We start from the raw sequence: 16,944 nt of genomic DNA, 5'->3' as shown, positions 1-16,944 counted from the left end.
GTTTAAGGGGGACTACTCATCATACACGATACCGATACCTACACCTTCAGGCACTCAAACAACACTACAAGAACAAGCGAATATACTTGGGGAACATTTTTATAACATATCTAGCTCGGCTAATTATTCAAATACGTTTTCAAAATACAAACTGTCAGCAGAAAAGGAGAAGCTACCGACTGCTTGTATGTCAAGGGATGAATACAACGCCCCATTTACGGTACAAGAACTTAACAGGGTCCTCTGTGCTGGCAAAACAACTGCAGTAGGTCCCGACAGGATTCACTATTCCATGCTTGCACACCTGTCCCAAGCATCCGTAGAGGCTCTCCTTGAATTTTTTAACAAAGTATTTGAATCTGGAAGCATGCCAAAGAGTTGGAAAAACGCAATAGTTGTGCCTTTTTTAAAAACAGGTAAGTCCCCCACATCCCCAAGCAGCTTTCGACCCATTGCCCTGACAAGCTGTTTGGCGAAATCATACGAAAGTCTCATAAATGTAAGATTAACTTTCATGCTTGATACACGGAACTCCATTGATTTTCACCAGTGCGGCTATAAAAAAGGGTGTTCAACGACAGACCACCTGGTCCGACTTGAACACGAAATACGTGAAGCATTTTTACACAAACAACACTGCCTGGCAGTGTTTTTCGACCTAGAAAAAGCGTACGACACCACGTGGAGATTTGGAATCTTACGTGACCTCGCCTCATTAGGAATCCGTGGCAAAATGCTAAACTGTCTGGCTGATTTTATGTCCAATAGAACATTCCAAATCCGTCTAGGCACTGTGCTCTCGCGCACATTTATCCAAGAAAACGGCGTGCCACAAGGTTGCGTACTTAGCACAACACTCTTTATAGTAAAAATGAACTCTGTCAACAACGTCATTCCCACCTCTGTTATGCACTCCATATACGTCGATGATCTGCAAATAGCGTGCCGCGCCTCAAACTTACGAGCATGTGAAAGGCAGCTCCAGATAACAATAAATAAACTAATGGAGTGGGCTGAGAAAAATGGCTTCCGCTTCTCTACTCAGAAAACTGTTACAGTGCTTTTTTCGCAAAAACGAGGGTTGTATTTAGAGCCGGATTTAAAAATGAATGATGTCGCGCTGCCGGTGAAACAAGAATATAAATTCTTGGGAGTAACCTTTGACAAAAAACTAAACTTCCTATCCCACATTAAAGCACTAAAGATTAAGGCAAATAAAGCATTGAATATCCTCAAAGTTTTATCTCATAAGCACTGGGGTTCCGACCGAACCTGTCTTTTACGTATTTACCGGTCTCTTGTGCGTAGCCTTTTAGACTACGGCTCCGTGGTTTACGGTTCAGCCAGAATATCCTACATCCAACGACTTGATCCGGTGCATAACCTTGGACTGCGACTGGCAAGTGGTGCCTACCGAACTTCACCTATTCCAAGTTTATACGTCGAGTGTAATGAACCCTCCTTACAGCAGCGCAGAGCATTCCTCACATTTTCCTACGTACTCAAAATTCAGTCATCACCCCAACACATATGCTACAACATCCTCACACAATGCAACACACGCTTACACTACACAAATAAACCGAACATGATTAGGCCACTTGTCCTGCGGTATGAGCAATACTGTCGGGATTATGACATTCCCCACGAAGTCCTCCAGGTTGCCAAGAAACCACAACGGTTGGCCCCGTGGTATGATTTCACACAGTTGTGCGACTGGACAATGACACATTTAAAGAAGAAAGACACCCCACACGAACACATTATACAAGAATTCCGTGCACTTCAGGACAAATATCAAAATAACATGCAATATTACACTGATGGCTCTAAAACAAAAAATCACGTGGGTGTGGGGGCCGTAACAGAAAGTTGGGAAACAAGTATCCGATTGCCACAACACGCCTCTGTGTTCACGGCCGAAGTTTACGCTATATGGGTTGTTGTTAAAAAGATAATCACTGACAAACACAAACATGCGCTCATATACACTGACTCTTTAAGCACACTGAAGGCCCTACAGCTGAAATCTGAGTGTGAACCCCTGATAGGAGACATTTTAAATATGTTGGCGCTTAACGAATACGGGAGGTCAATTCGTTTCTGTTGGGTCCCAAGCCATGTTGGGATACCAGGTAACGAAGCAGCTGATAGATGTGCATTGATGGCAGCACACAAAGATATTACAAACACGAAACTCCCATATAATGATAGCATCCGTGCAATTAGAAAAGCCTTCACGGTAAAATGGCAACGCGAATGGGACCGTTGTGCCGACAACAAGCTACATCTCACGAAACCCATAGTTGGCGAGTGGAAGTCATGCTATCATCAGGAGCGGTTCATCGAAGTAGTTTTATGCCGACTACGCATTGGGCACACACACCTCACGCACAATTACTTACTCACCAAAGAAGACACACCAACATGCGAGAAATGTCAAGAGCCACTAACAGTTATGCACATATTACTCACATGTACGCAGACTGAAACACACAGACGAACACTTTTGCACAAATTATATCAACTACAGATACCTTTACACCCTGCTCTAATGTTAGGTGATGATCCGCTAGTCCCATTATGTGACGTCCGTAAATTTCTACACGACACTGGATTTCTACATAAAATATAGATTAACAAAGCCTTTTCCTTCATAAACTTGATTTTAAAACACCTCGTGTTTGGCGCAGCATAGCCTCAGCCGCTTTTGCGCCAATAAACCCCATTCAACTAACTAACTATCTTGCACCACTGCCACGCTGTGAAGCTTCTTTCAAAGCCCTTGCCACTGAGAGTTCTTGTCAATCAAAAGGTGATGGAAACTGCAGCTTCTGTGCTAATTTTTAGCAATATAGAAATCAGGGCAGCACTTTTTTCTTTTTACTAAATAATGGGATGCTGTTTAATAAAAGCAATTGGTAATTGCTTCCTTGCTCCATTCGAAAATTTGACATTTGGTTAATTCAGACAGTTTCGTCCATTTTGTGAAATATGAAACGAGTTTTCACTGTATATTCATATAGTGAATCTTTTAGTTGTGATTGCGCCGCTGTCTATTGCATCTTTGCCTGTTTGTTTGCCTCTTGGTGCACTGGTCATATATTTACCAACTAGCAGTGTTTTCGTTCGTATTGCAGCTAGGAAGACGCAATGCTGTGCTCAAGTGCATTCAGTTAAATCTGTGCTGCAACATGCAGTGTAGGAAAGACTGACCTGCTGCAGAGCAAGTTGTTTATCCACAGAGTACCTGCATTGCCCCGACAGAATTACCATATTAAATGCGAAACATTTCTTGGCGAACATTCGCCACTTTGACAGTGCGTATCTATCTATCTAGCCGACCCGCCGTGGTTGCTCAGTGGCTATGGTGTTGGGCTGCTGAGCACGAGGTCGTGGAATCGAATCATGGCCACGGCGGCCGTATTTCGATGGGGTCGAAATGCGAAAACACCCGTGTACTTAGATTTAGGTGCACGTTAAAGAACCCCAGGTGGTCTAAATTTCCGGAGTCCTCCACTACGGCGTGCCTCATAATCAGAAAGTGGTTTTGGCACGTAAAACCTCATAATTAAATTTTTTATCTAGCCACCTACGTCTTGGTGCTTTCATGGTCATTTCGTTAACTTGGTATGTACTAAAATTGGCATAGTATGACAAGAGTGATGAACATGAAATGTGTGTCATGTAGGTCATGAAACAGCCGCCTACATCTTGGTATGTAGCAAAATTTGCATAATATGACGAGTGTAGACGAACATCAATGATCGGTCATGACATGAATATCATGACGTGTGTCATGTAGGTGATCAAACAGCCGCCTATGTCTTGGTTCTCTCATGGTCGTTTCGTTAACTTGGTATGTACCAACATTGACGTACAGTGCAGTCCACTTATAACGATATCGAGAAAGACGAAAAATATGATCGTTATAACCGATGATCGCTATATCTGGACTGCAGTTATAAAAAAAAACAAAAAAAAAACGCGGAACATACCTTTGCAGCTCCGAACTCGAATTCGCTACTTGCTCTAAAGAATAGATGATGTAGAAAGTCGGCTGTGAAAAACAAACTTTATTTGTAGCGCCAATGACCGTGTCAAGGGTTAGGCGCGCCGACATAGTCCGAAATCTGCACTTGCTTTTGCGGCAGCTTCAGCTTCACAACCGCGGTGTGCATGGATTCCAGCTGCTGCGCGAACACTGGCGGCAATCCTTTGGCATGCATAAAATCAATTAAGGAGTCGATCGACGACAGTGCACTTTGCGTGGACATCGTGGTCGGGGTCAAGGAGCCACTGCCAATCTCGTTGTCACTGTCGCTGCTGCCGTCGCCACCGTCGCACAACTTTGCCGTCTGTCGAGACAGCACATCTTCGGCGATCGCCTCGTCGGTGACCTCATCGCAGAACGAGGCAGCACTGTCTGCAGTCAAAAACTCCTCCATCGACGCACCACCTGTGTCACCAGTAGGAACGAGCTCCCAGAACTCGGTTATGTCGGCGGCTTCCACAGTGTTGGTCTCAGTGGGTTGGGGAAATTCGTCCTGACGCACAAAGCCCGCCTTTTTGAAGCAGTTGTATATGGTTGACTGCTTTACTTCATACCATGCACCGTAAACGAAGCGCACGGCTTTCAAAAGGCTGATCTTCAGGTCAGGGGGCCCGTCTGCATGACCCGACGTTCCAGGAGCTGCGCGGTCAATGGCTAAAATTAGCCACTCCAGCATGTGCCGCCGATACAGGACTTTAAAGTTGGCGATCACGCCGGCGTCCAACGGCTGAAGGCCTGCCGTAGTATTCGGAGGCAGAAACATCAATTCTACAGATGTTAGCTTCGGGTTAACGCTGTGTGCGCTACAGTTGTCAAGTAGCAACACTACTTTTCTTCCTTGGCCTTCAATTAAACTGTCGAACTCGAGCAGCCATTCTTCGAACAGGTCGCGGGTCATCCGAGCCTTCTTGTTGCTGCGATAGCGGACCGGGATGTGCTGATTCTTAAAGCACGTTGGCTTCTTTGATCGCCCGATCACGAAAGGCTTGAGACGATGGCTCCCGTCCATGCTAACGCACAGCAGCACGGTCACCCTAAGTTTCGAGTGCTTCCCGCCGGGGCATCGATCTCCTTTAAGAGCGTGAGTCTTCGACGGCAACATTTGAAAAAACAAAGCAGTTTCATCGCAATTATATATGTCCTTCTCCGCGTAGCGCTCCAGCACGCTGGGCAGCTTTGTCTGCAGCCACTGCTGCTTTGCCTCTGTGTCCAAGGACGCCGCTTCCCCTACCACGTTTTTGTAAACGATTCCGTGCCGCTCTTTAAAGCGCTGAATCCAGCCTCCCCCAGGCTCAAAATTTGGCCGTCCCAGAAGAAAAGCGAAGTTTTTCGCTTTGGTGGCAAGTATTGGCCCACTAATAGGCACATTATGCGCGCGGGTTGTGATGAACCACTGGTAAAGCGCCTCTTCAACATCGGCGTACAAAGGGTCTCTAACCCTTTTCCGCTGATCGGCATGGCCGCCGATAGCTCCTGCCTTCACAATCGTGGTGCTCCCGGTTTTCAAGATGGTTGATATCGTCGACTGGGCGAGCTCATATTTCTTCACGAGGGCGCTCACCTTGAAGCCGCGTCGAGAGTCCTGCAAAATATCCATCTTCGTGTCAAGCGACACAGCTTTACGCTTTGTCGGCGCCATCTTCGAACTGGGTTGTACCGTTGGTCACGTTGGTTGCACGCTGCTTCGGTGGCGTCAGTCTGCTATCGCGAGAGAGAGAGACTGAGTGCGGAACGGGCGCTACCGCGCCGCTTTGATTGTTGCTTTTTTTTTCTCTCTCTCTCTTTCGGAGCGACTGTGGCCTACGCGCATAGCAGCTAGCGCCATCTTGTGCCGCGCTGCGCCAACGTTGGCTGCGCCTACTCGTGCGCGGGCACGAAGACTGGGTCGCACCTCAAGCAGATGCCACCAGAAGAATCAACGCTTTGCTCTCCTTTGCGAAGGAGGCAGGCATCCTTCCTTTCACCTAACCCCCACCTCTATCTTAGGCCACGGGCCATCCCTTCTAATAAAAGTTTCAATCGTGCGCGGGCGGGGCGAGACGCGCTGCGCAGTAATGGCTGCAGATACGAACTTACGGAGGTAAACATCGCCTCGTCTCGACATCGTTCGTTTCAGGGAATTAAGCAACGCAAATGTTACGATTATTTTGCACGGGAAAAGCCATCTGGGCGACAATATTTTGATCGTTATATCCGATATGCGGTGAATAACCTATCGTTATAAATGGTTTTTTTCCCCATAGACCTAATGCATAAAATGACACTCTCATGTTGACCCATCGTTATAACCGATATATCGTTATATGTGGTATCGTTATAAGTGGACTGCACTGTAGTATGACAAGAGTGTATGACGAACATAAATGATAGGTCATGACATGCATGTCATGTAGTCATGAAACAGCTGGCTATGTCTTGGTTCTCTCATGGTCGTTTCGTTAACTTGGTATGTACCAACATTGACATAGTATGACAAGAGTGTATGACGAACATAAATGATAGGTCATGACATGCATGTCATGTAGTCATGAAACAGCTGCCTATGTCTTGATGCTCTCATGGTCGTTTTGTTAAGTTGATAGGCTCCTCGCACATTGCTTTGCATAACATCGATTCCTGCAGGGCGTGGAATCTGCTGGCTTTTTAACTCGCGTGATGAAGTCTCAAAGGAACCCACCCCCCCACTTTTGTCCTTGATGATTGACTTTTTTTTTTACTTTCCGCAAGATGCACACCAAACCTACAGGACCAGTATTCAGCCTTTTCGCTTTAACTCGACATGATTCGCCGGCCCTGTCAAATATCACAAGATTGTTGGATTGCACTGTGATACAGCATACACCTTCTTAAGCGACCGACGCTAAACACGCGACACGAAGGCAGCGAGGTGTGCGCAGGGATGCAACCTCTCAACCGCGCACTTTTGTTGATGATGATGCCTGCTGCTTCATCATTGCAAACGATCTTGCACCATGCAAGCACAGTGGCAGCATAACAAAGTAAAACAACCAATGCACTTGCCCAGCTGTTCGTCACGTCACCACGACCTTTAGTTCCGTTCCTCTGTTCAGCATCAGCGTAACCGGCAGAATGAACAAGCTCGCTGAAGGATGAAAAAAGCTGAGCGAATCTGCAGCACAGTGGAGGATGAAAGACGGTGATAGTGAAAAGAGCGCAAGACAGAAAGTGGAGGAGGGCACAGAGAAAGCATGAGGAATAAGGTGGAGGAGAGTATGGCAAAAGGGGGAAGAGGGAAGCAGAGTGCCACATGAAACATGCTCCACCACCGAAGGATGGAAAAAGAGAGCAAATGTGGAAGGCAAGAGGATGAAAGATGGTAAGTAGCGTGCTCTGTCACCTGGTCGCCGATGTCATTACTAAGGCATGCGGCGAGCACATGCACCGATACCATATATGGAAACAAAGCGTTGGTGTGGGCTTCAGAGCCACTGTGCATGCGCTACTTTGCCTGCGCCATCGCTGCCGCTAGAAAATGTGCACTGTGCGAGCTACGCATTCCCGTGTTCACTTTCTTTCTGAACAATGAGCGACGGTGGAAGTGCTTCGTCTGCTTGTGCTGCTAAACGAGGTGCTCGAGCAGAGGCTGTCGGGATAAGGCACGGGGGGGGGGGGGGGGGGGTTCCAAGTTATGGTGTACCGAGTTATGGTGTACCGAGTTATGGTGTACCGAGTTATGGTGCGCCGAGTTATGGTGCGCCGAGTTATGGTGCGCCGAGTTATGGTGCGCCGAGTTATGGTGCACCGAGTTATGCTTCGGTACACCAAGCCCCGCGGTTGACACACGCCTGCCATCGACCGCGCTCCGATACAAGCTTGAGGAAACAATAGACAACCACGTGTACACTCGGAAAGCATTTACTACGATTGCACTGACACTTCGAGCAAGCCAGCTAGCTATATAGTTGACATCGCTGAGGGTACTCGTGGAGAATAATATGCTAGGTAAAGAAGGGCTTCCGGCTTACTAGGTGGGGATGTGGGCAGCCACGGCGACTGCCACAGCAGTAACACGGTTGGCTAACCATGTATGGGAAAACGGGGTCGGTGGCGGAGACTTTCACACTCGGCGCTTGCTAGCATCCAAAGAGACTTGGGCAGTGTCAGAGGGATCTCGCGTGACACACCCAATGGCGCTGATAGCGCTTGCGATTCCCATGCGCAGCCTACGAAAGGAAGGTCTCCCGAACCTGCTTGGCACGCGTGCGACGAACATGGGACCCAAGGATTCCCAGAAGGCTCAGCGCCACCACCGAAAGAACCCTGCCATTCAGATTCAATTTCTTTGTTTCAATATATCAGGAATTCAGAACACCTAAACAGCTGCACTCAAATTTTGCATTAAAGGGCCCCTCACCAGGCCCCATAGCAAATTTTGGTTATACGCTGGAAGTTGTTACGTGTCCTCTAGGGAGCGTTGTGGCGCAAAAATTTTTCGAATCTGCTCATTAATAGCTGAGATATAAATATTTCAGTTCCGCGAACCCATGATTTCAGCAGGCGAGCTCCACTGCCTTGCGAGACTATCTCCACTCCCCGTCTAGCTTCTGCAAGCGAAATTCCTTTTCTGCGTTCTCCCATACCTGTCCTCGAGGGTCACTTGACGTATACATCACGGGCCCCGCCTTCATTTTTTTTTCTCCTCGCTTTTTTGTTTTGATTTTTTTGCAGCGCTGCGCACTACTGCTGACAGCGTTGCGCGCAAGCTGTTGTGATTGTCTCGCTTCGCGCAGCGCGAGATTTTGCATGCTATGCACAAGGACGCATGACCAGTAGTATAATTCAGTGCTAGACGAATACTGAGGCAGAACAAGTGGATCATGGAGCGCGATCACACGCTGGAACACGGTAGAAAAGGGCATAGTTTCGGTACCTGCGCACGTGACTGGACGACCGTAGGAACAAGCAGACGAAGCGTAAGTACATCTCTTTTGCTTTGGTGCGAAGTAAAGCATAAACACGCAGACATTCCGTTTGTGTGTTTTATTATTTCTCTAAACTTCGATTCATCAATTCAAGCAAGAGACCGCACAGATAACAGATGTTGTCTTGAATAATTCTCGAAGTCACGTGTCACCACGAGTGACGTCACATTGCAGACACCAGTACGTAACCGCAGGTGCACGAGTACGTCATCCTCCGGCTTGGAGCGCGGCGGCCGTGAGGAGAAGCAAAAACGGCGTTCGGTTTGAAATTTCAGATCTTTCCGTGGCGCGTGGCGATGTAATACTTTGCTGACACGATCGTTATCGCGCAATGTATGCTCTGCGCTTGTCAGCTCAATATGGCCAGACCTGGTGAAGGGCTCTTTAAGGAGAATCGTAATTGTAGGTGAATTTTTTTGTTGTTGATCAGGTGCTGCGTTGTGGCTTGTTCTGTATTTCTGCAGTGCTGCACATCTGTTGTGCATCATGCAATGGGCCATTAGGCCAGTTAAACACGGGCTGTTTCAAACTGAAGGTTGTAGAGCATGCATTACGCTTAAACCGTGGCAACCATGCTGCTGGACTGCATTTCAACATCAAGCCAGTGCCTGTGCTATTATGGAGAAAACAAGAGGATGAGCTTAAAGCTACAAAGAAGAATCGTCACACATATCGAAATACCAAAGCAAGGCAAGCTTTAGAAATTTAGTTTTTAGAAACCGAGCATCTTAAACTGCCCGGACAGCACCAATGACGATGTGCTGTGGCCCAACGACGACCCACACTACTGAGAACAAGTGGCCGGCAGCATTTTGTGAATAAAAATGAAATTTTGATCACATTGTGCATGTGTGTTACCTACAAAGGTAAGGTTGTGAGCACATGTTTTTGTTATCTAAATAGTGATAAGAAGTTCCAGTTCTTATGAAATTTTTCCCCCATGTAATCAACCCTCCCCCAAAATGATGTCAACTTTTCTGTAAAGAAGCGGATAGATTATGTGAGTAAATACGGTACATATAGAGACAAATGATGCAGTAAACTGGCATTTCTGCAATGCCAACAGGAAGCCACTAACCACTCTGGATTGACCAGCTAGAAACTAGTTTATTGCTGTGGAGCAAAAGAACATAGGTACTCCGGATCAGGGTCTACCAGGGAGATTCGCCTTTTGGGAACAAGGTAACAGTGTTAAAGAAAGCTTTGTGGATGTATGCCAGTCCTTGTACAGCAAAGCTGTATTAGCGAGTTTCCACATTCCTTGGAAGTCCTATGGGTCTGTTCTGGCACTGCCCAAAATATACTTCAGCCTTTGCAAATGCTTTGCTAGTTTGTTCACTAATCTGCTGCACCTGGGTCTTTGCAGATTCTACAATGTAGCATCCGAGCTTAGTGCTCTTATATTCTCTGCTATATTCAACGCATGTTCCTGGCTACACTTCCCTTTCTAGCTACCCTGTCCATGATGCTGTCATCTATAGTCACCATCTTGGAATGTGGTGATGACGTTGCTAAACTCACTCAGTAGGCTGTTGCAAACGCAGCGAATGAGGATTGGGCATCAGATTGCACTGCCTAAGCAATTTTCTGGCTGAATTTTCTTGGGCGAAAAAAAGTGCACATTAAAATCTGATGAATACTGTACTAATTCATTGTGAGCTACTGTTCTTGCTTTAGAAAATCTTCCTGGGGCAGGCTGAAAACAGGCATTTTCAAGAAGAAATGACATGGGTTCGACAAGTTCTCTGAACCCTAAGTGCTGCTGAGACCAATGCTTCCGCTATTCGACTCGCCACTGTGGTGGCCATTGGGGTCAGGCGTGTGCATAATGACCAGCCAAGTTTGAATTATCTGGAGGAGACTAATTTCAGCATTGAAATAACTGGATTTGAATGAATAAATGTATGCTGTATTTGAAATATGTGGCAAGCATCACGAAGCACTTTTGATTGTACTTGTGGTGCACTTTTGAGTAAATGTAAAGTGTTATAATAAATTTAGTTGGAAGGTAGGCAGCTGGATGCTTGCCCCTGCGACGTCATTAGGCCTAGCTTGCTCTTGCCAGGTCCATTGCATTCCGCGTTGCAGCCATCGCTTGAAACCGCTGGCGGGTGGTGGTTGCTGTGTTTTTCGGCAGGGTCGGAGCACTTTTCAAAGTTGTAGCGCGCTCGCTTTCTTTTCTTGCCAAACTTGTTTCGAGTGGCAAACTTCTGACATCACTACACACTACGCTAGCGACTTTCAAAATGGCATCGTGGTTCGCTTATCAAACGCGTCCGCGCACCACAGCAGACGACACCAGCCGCCTAAGCCAATCGCATGACCTTATTTAGTCCCGTGCACTGAATGGGCAAATGGGGTCGCACGCTGGAACTTTTTTTCGGTACGGTATTTCTGCATAGCGAATAGGGGGACGAACGAAAATGTGGCAGGAAAGTAAAGTAGTAGTTCTTTCCAACGCGACCAAGATGGCCGCGACAGCGTATGTCGTTCAGCAGCGGCATGACAAGATGCTTTTTGTGCTTTCTTCTGTCAAAATATAGCTCACGGTGGTTACATAAATTGATATTGTGGCTGAAATATTAATCCATGACACGGGAAACTTGGTCAGAACATGCGGCAGTATTTGTATATTATGAAAAGACCACTTTGAAGAAACTCAGTTTTTGGCAATTTTTTTATCTCTCCTTAACGAACCCCAGGTAGTGTAACTTAATCCAAAGTCCGCCTCTACAGTGTGCCTCATAATCAGATAGTAGTTTAGGCATGCCAAACTTGAGAATTTAATTCATTTAATATATTGTGCACCAGACAGGATGGGCCAATGGCTTGGCACCATGCTGCCGAGTGCAAGGTTGTGGGTTCGTCTCCCAGCCGTGGAAGCTGCATTTCGATGTGGGTGAAATGCGAGAATGCTCCTGTTCTTCAGATTTAGGTTTACAGTGAAGAACCTCAGATGGTCAAAGTTATTCTAGAGCTTTCACTACGGTAACCCTCATAACCCACTGTAATGTTTCAGGGTGCTGGAACTTCACGAATAAATCTTTTTAAAAAATGAGCGTTTCAGCTATACTTCTGCCAACTTCACACATCGCTCTGGCAAAAAAAAAACGTGTTTAGAACATTTGTTCCTTATTACTCTGAAACTCCTCTGCCTATCCTTTTTCTTTATAAAAGATTGCAACCTTTTTAAAAGTGCCTCTTTAAACTGGTTGGTACATACTGAAGCACGCAGGCATGAAGGCAAAGTAGGCTATTGTTAATTAACCTACTTTGTCTCATTCCTGGGCTGTTCTTTGCATTCTTACTTTTTGTCTGATTTCAGACATGTGACGACACATTCGTTAGCATTGTCTTTGCTTCAAAGTCTGTTTGGTCAGCTTCCCGAGCCTTTGCTGGCTGGTGGTTGTGCCCCAGGTGTCGTGCTGGTATTGGTGGAGGATGCCAAGGCAACCTGCCCCGTGTCTGCATGGCGGGTTGGCGAGGTCTTGGCTGCCGGCAACTCGCTGCTCATCGTCGTCAAGTCCGACTTCTGCCTGGCGCCCATGCACTTTGCTGAAATCGCTGTCGCTGGGGGGTGAGCTGTAGCCTCTTTTCGTTTGCCTCTAGGGGCGTGTGAATAGTACGTTCTGAAACCGAATTGAATGCGAATCGAATAGTACCAGAAACGAGTCGAATATTGAGTACTTTCTTGAACATTGTTCAAATAATGAAAAGCCATTACTGCAGTTAGTATAAAACAACGTTCACGCCCTAGTACCATATAAACTCGTGTAATTTTTACACTTTTTCCTTTTCAAATTTTGACGAGGTGCGGCCCTTCACGGGACCGAACCCATTGGTCGAAATGGTGCCAAGTTTGGTGCCAAGTTTGGTGCCATTTTGGGCTGCCAAGTTAGGGGGAAAGGTGTTGGGGAGGGGTGCTGTCGTTACATGAGTCTATACGGTATTTATAACCCTAGCAAGTTGCTGACATGACATTACATATCGGTCAGAGCTATCATGTTATGTAGCATAAATGGGGCAATGGGAACACACAAGCAGTTTGTTCGCGTGCACAGAACTCTTCAGAGAAAAGTGCGGATGATCGCTGCATGGCTTGTAATGTCTGGCTCCGTGAGTGACGTAGCTTGTGCCACAGAGCAAGGTTTCACGTTTTATGCCCATATACTATACCCTGCCCACGGAAATAATACTTATCATACTTGTGTGCCATTTTTATGCTTGATTGCGCAGAGTTGAAGCACTGAAGCATTCGAAAACATAGTGACAGTGAAATAGTGACATAGAATAGGACATGATTCGTGATTTGAAAGTTTAGGATATTTGCCCACCCCTATTTGTCTCAGTTACATGGGAGCTCTTTTTTTTTTTAGAGCGCAGCTTTAAGGCGCTCGTTCCTGTGGCGACGACGGCAACATAACCGAGTGATTGAGCACAACAGCGAAACATGAAATAGTGAACGCGAAGTGGCAGACGAGACATGAGCTGCGAATGGCCGAGAGCAATGAGAGTGGCCCCTTCCGTGACATGTGCACGGGAAACTGGTGTCACACAGACCCACCCAACCACTCAATGCGTACTCCTAACTGGCCTCAGCTGGACCACTAATTTTGTACTATTGTCTGCTTGTGTCAGCTCTTTCTCACGCTTGTTTGGTTTGCTTGGTTTGGTCTCGTTTGTGTTTGTTTCGATTGTCATGGTTTGCGGTTCTTTTGTAATCTGATTATATGTGCGACGCAAATTGTGTAGTACTTTCTGGAAGCCACGTGGCACCAGTGATTACACTGGAACTTTCAACGAGTCGTATAAAAGCCAATGCGTTTGTTGACATAAAACATTGTTCATGTTGGTCATTATCAGGGGCTGCTTGCTAAATTAAAAAGTGTAACGCTACTATCGCTTATCTTTGCAACCTTACTGCCCTCAAGCCTTACTCTGGTGTCGTGTAGAGAAAAGAAGCCATTAGTCAGTCACGCTTGTGTCATGTGCATAGATGGCATGGTTCTCGCGTCATGCATGACAGTCAGAGCTCAATTTAGCCTCTCGCTCAACTTTCAGAGGCACAGCTTGGCAGTACGTTTGCCCATCTGAGCAGGAGTGGTTGCACTTGAGAGCCCACTCGGCCATGGTATAATCTGTAAACTCAAAACTGTGCTCATTGAGAGTTATAAGGCTTACAAGTGTGCAATTTGTTGCAGACATTCGATAGTTTCTCAGCTATGGTACGTTCGACACGGAGGGTGCATTAATGGCATGAAGTGACTCAACCAATTCATGTCTTGCCTTTGATCACGGCGGGCCCTCTACAAATAAGGAGCAAGCACAATTGCAAGATTACACTGTAGTACCCCCACTGTTTAGCATGTAAGCTTCACAAGAACGTTATGCTGGGCATGTTGTTAATCCATACTCGAAAGTACAGTGCAAAATTACTCAATGCAAAAAGAAAGACAGGACAGGCAGGTGTAATTTCGCATTGTAATTTCAAGTAAGCTTTATAGTCTGGGAATAAATGTCTCCTTTGTATTTGGATGTGTCATTTCTTTACCCTAGTGCCCATACGCCCTCATCAGCACGCACAAGACGTTTCACGTGCCCCACTGTGGATACGTCCGTGATACAGCCTAACCAATTACATTTTATCAACGCAGTTAGCATTCTTTGGGAGCTTCACCCAGTTTGTGGTATGTCTCTGTGTCTATATATGCACGTCTGCACTTAACCTCTTTCCCGCCATGATGGGTCCCTTGGTAGTCCATGGTCAAATGGGTAGAGCATTGGGCTGCAGTGCCGATGAAATCGGGTTCAAAACCAACCATACAACCAACTTGGGTCACTGAGTGTGTGCTGATCTTCAGTGACAAAAAAATAGTCACTTAAATTTCTCCTTTGCTTAGTGAAATTGAACCGCTTACAACACGGTGGTGCAAGAAACAACACAGATCATGCCGTTTAAGCTGGTTTACGGCAGGAACCCGACGACGACGCTCGATACCATGCTGCCGCACATCACTGACGAAGAGGATCTTGATGTCGCTAGCTATCTCCAGCACGCCGAAGAAGCCTGACAGCTCTCCTGCCTGCGGATCAAGAACCAGCAGCATACCGACAGCCGACACTACAACCTCCGACGACGCTTCGTCGAGTACCAGCCCAGTGGCCGTTTTTGGGTTTGGACATTGATATGCCGACAAGGACTCAGCGAGAAACTATTGCGACACTTTCAGACCCTACAAGGTCATCCGACGTATTGGCGTGCCAGACGGCATTTCGCATTCACAGCGGCGCCGCGCATGATCTGAAGTGGTCCACGTGGTGCGTCTTAAGCCCTTTTACGCACGCTGACAAACTTCCTTAGTTTGTTGTTTCTTTGCTATGAGTGTTTTTCTTTATTACTTTCGTTTGTTTGCAGCATCGGGTCGATGCTCTTTAAGAGGGGGGTATTGACACGTGTACTTGCCTATTTTTATCGGGCGACCACGTTTCACCTAAGAAATGTTATCGCACAGCGCAGGACATGCTTGCATGTATCGGAAGTTTCTCGAATGTTATCGATGGTTCCATCTGATGTCTGTCACCGAACCTTGTGTTATCCGATTGCAAGTATGCGCGACGCGAATAGCATAGAACTTCGTGGAAGACATGCGGGTCCCAGGGATTACTCTGGAAAATTTGACGACTGGTGTATAAATGCCGACGTGCTTGACTCGCTGATCAGATTTTCGCCGATCGCCGACTGTGTTCGCCGCTTTCGTTGAGCATTGAGTGTAGCCTGCTTCTTGTGGGCACAGGTTCGCCCAATAAAGTTAGTTTTGCCACTCACAGTTTTGTTGCTATGTCCTCAACCGTCGCTACCACATGACAATATGTATATCCACACAATTTTGTTTGAATATATGTTCAGGCTGCCAGATGACCATGTGATCCAGTGCCCCTAGATGATGCAGTGTGTGTAGAAGTATATGCGAGAGAAATTTGGTGGCATACACGCCTCGTACATTATGCATTACAGCGGTGGCATGATGTGCCGCTACATCGCTTCAGTGGTAATTGCGTTATCATCGGCATTAATCGAAAGGTGGGCTCTGCCCCAATTGTTTCTTCTCTTTCTTTCCTTTCTAAGGATTATAAGCAGCCATCTCTCGTGTAGAAAGCCTAGTATTCGGTAGTCAGCGCACTGTCTTATGTTTTCTTGTCCCGTTTTTTTTTTTTTTTGCACTATTTGCTTCGACAACGCATACTAACTTGCTCACCGAATAGATTCCACCATGTCATTTCTCGTGTAGCCGGAGGGAAAGCCTTGAGATGTTGAACTTCATTAATGAATTAACCATTCCCTCCCCGTCTCTGTCAACATGTCAGGCTGCCTAGTGGACTGCTCAACGTACTGGTCACGCCGTCGGAGGGCATCGAGGAGTTGCTGAAGACGGATGGCATTGGGCACGTCCACGTGGTGGCGTCGCAGAGCCGCTGCCGGGAGCTTCGCCGCCTGATGGCCGAGCCCCTGGTGCCCTTCTCCAGCTACTGGGGCTGCGGCCGGGCCGTGGCTGTGGTGCTCGAGGGTGCCGACCTGCATGGAGCTGCTGCTGGCATTGGCCAGTCCTTCGCCAACAGCAGTGGGAAGGTGAGCGAAAGAGAGATCCGAGATGAGGAACCGTGCATCGTTGCACTAAGCCTGTTTGGCAACGGTGTCTTACACTTGTGAACACGAATACTTTTTTTTGCCTATTCTGTCCAGTAGTGGCAAGGAACAAACCACACCAATTGAGCTACAGGTCAGTTCGTTCCTCCGCTTACCCAACGTTGCCTCATTTCAGTAGTGCTACGTATGACCAGTTTGCTAAAGGTACTACAGTCGAACCTCGATATATCGAACAGCGCGGTGATCGCAAAATAGTTCGATATAGCCAGAATTCGATATATAAAATCACGTAGAAAACGCGT

At 46.8% G+C, this 16,944-nt stretch overlaps 2 protein-coding genes across 2 annotated transcripts in view; one reads left to right on the top strand and one right to left on the bottom strand.

Annotated features, from left to right (window-relative positions):
- Positions 1-16,944, top strand: part of LOC126544201 (aldehyde dehydrogenase family 16 member A1-like) — a 77,716-nt gene that overhangs the window by 14,285 nt on the left and 46,487 nt on the right. The window contains exons 4-5 of the mRNA XM_050191437.3: positions 12,415-12,574; positions 16,363-16,624. Of these exons, the coding sequence (XP_050047394.2) occupies positions 12,415-12,574; positions 16,363-16,624 (422 nt within the window). The remainder of the gene's footprint in view (positions 1-12,414; positions 12,575-16,362; positions 16,625-16,944) is intronic.
- On the bottom strand, positions 3,146-5,918 carry LOC126544194 (tigger transposable element-derived protein 6-like). Its single transcript, XM_072284930.1, has one exon. It carries the CDS (start codon positions 5,691-5,693, stop codon positions 4,101-4,103), a length of 1,593 nt encoding a protein of 530 aa, XP_072141031.1. The 5' UTR covers positions 5,694-5,918; the 3' UTR covers positions 3,146-4,100.

Source organism: Dermacentor andersoni, chromosome 10, assembly GCF_023375885.2.
Source record: "Dermacentor andersoni chromosome 10, qqDerAnde1_hic_scaffold, whole genome shotgun sequence".
Lineage (NCBI taxonomy): Eukaryota > Metazoa > Arthropoda > Arachnida > Ixodida > Ixodidae > Dermacentor > Dermacentor andersoni.
This window is presented reverse-complemented; position numbering and strand designations above follow the sequence as displayed.

Bases quoted from the DNA above. Each gene is read 5' to 3' on its own strand.
- LOC126544194 (XM_072284930.1), bottom strand. From the start codon at position 5,693: ATGGCGCCGACAAAGCGTAAAGCTGTGTCGCTTGACACGAAGATGGAT.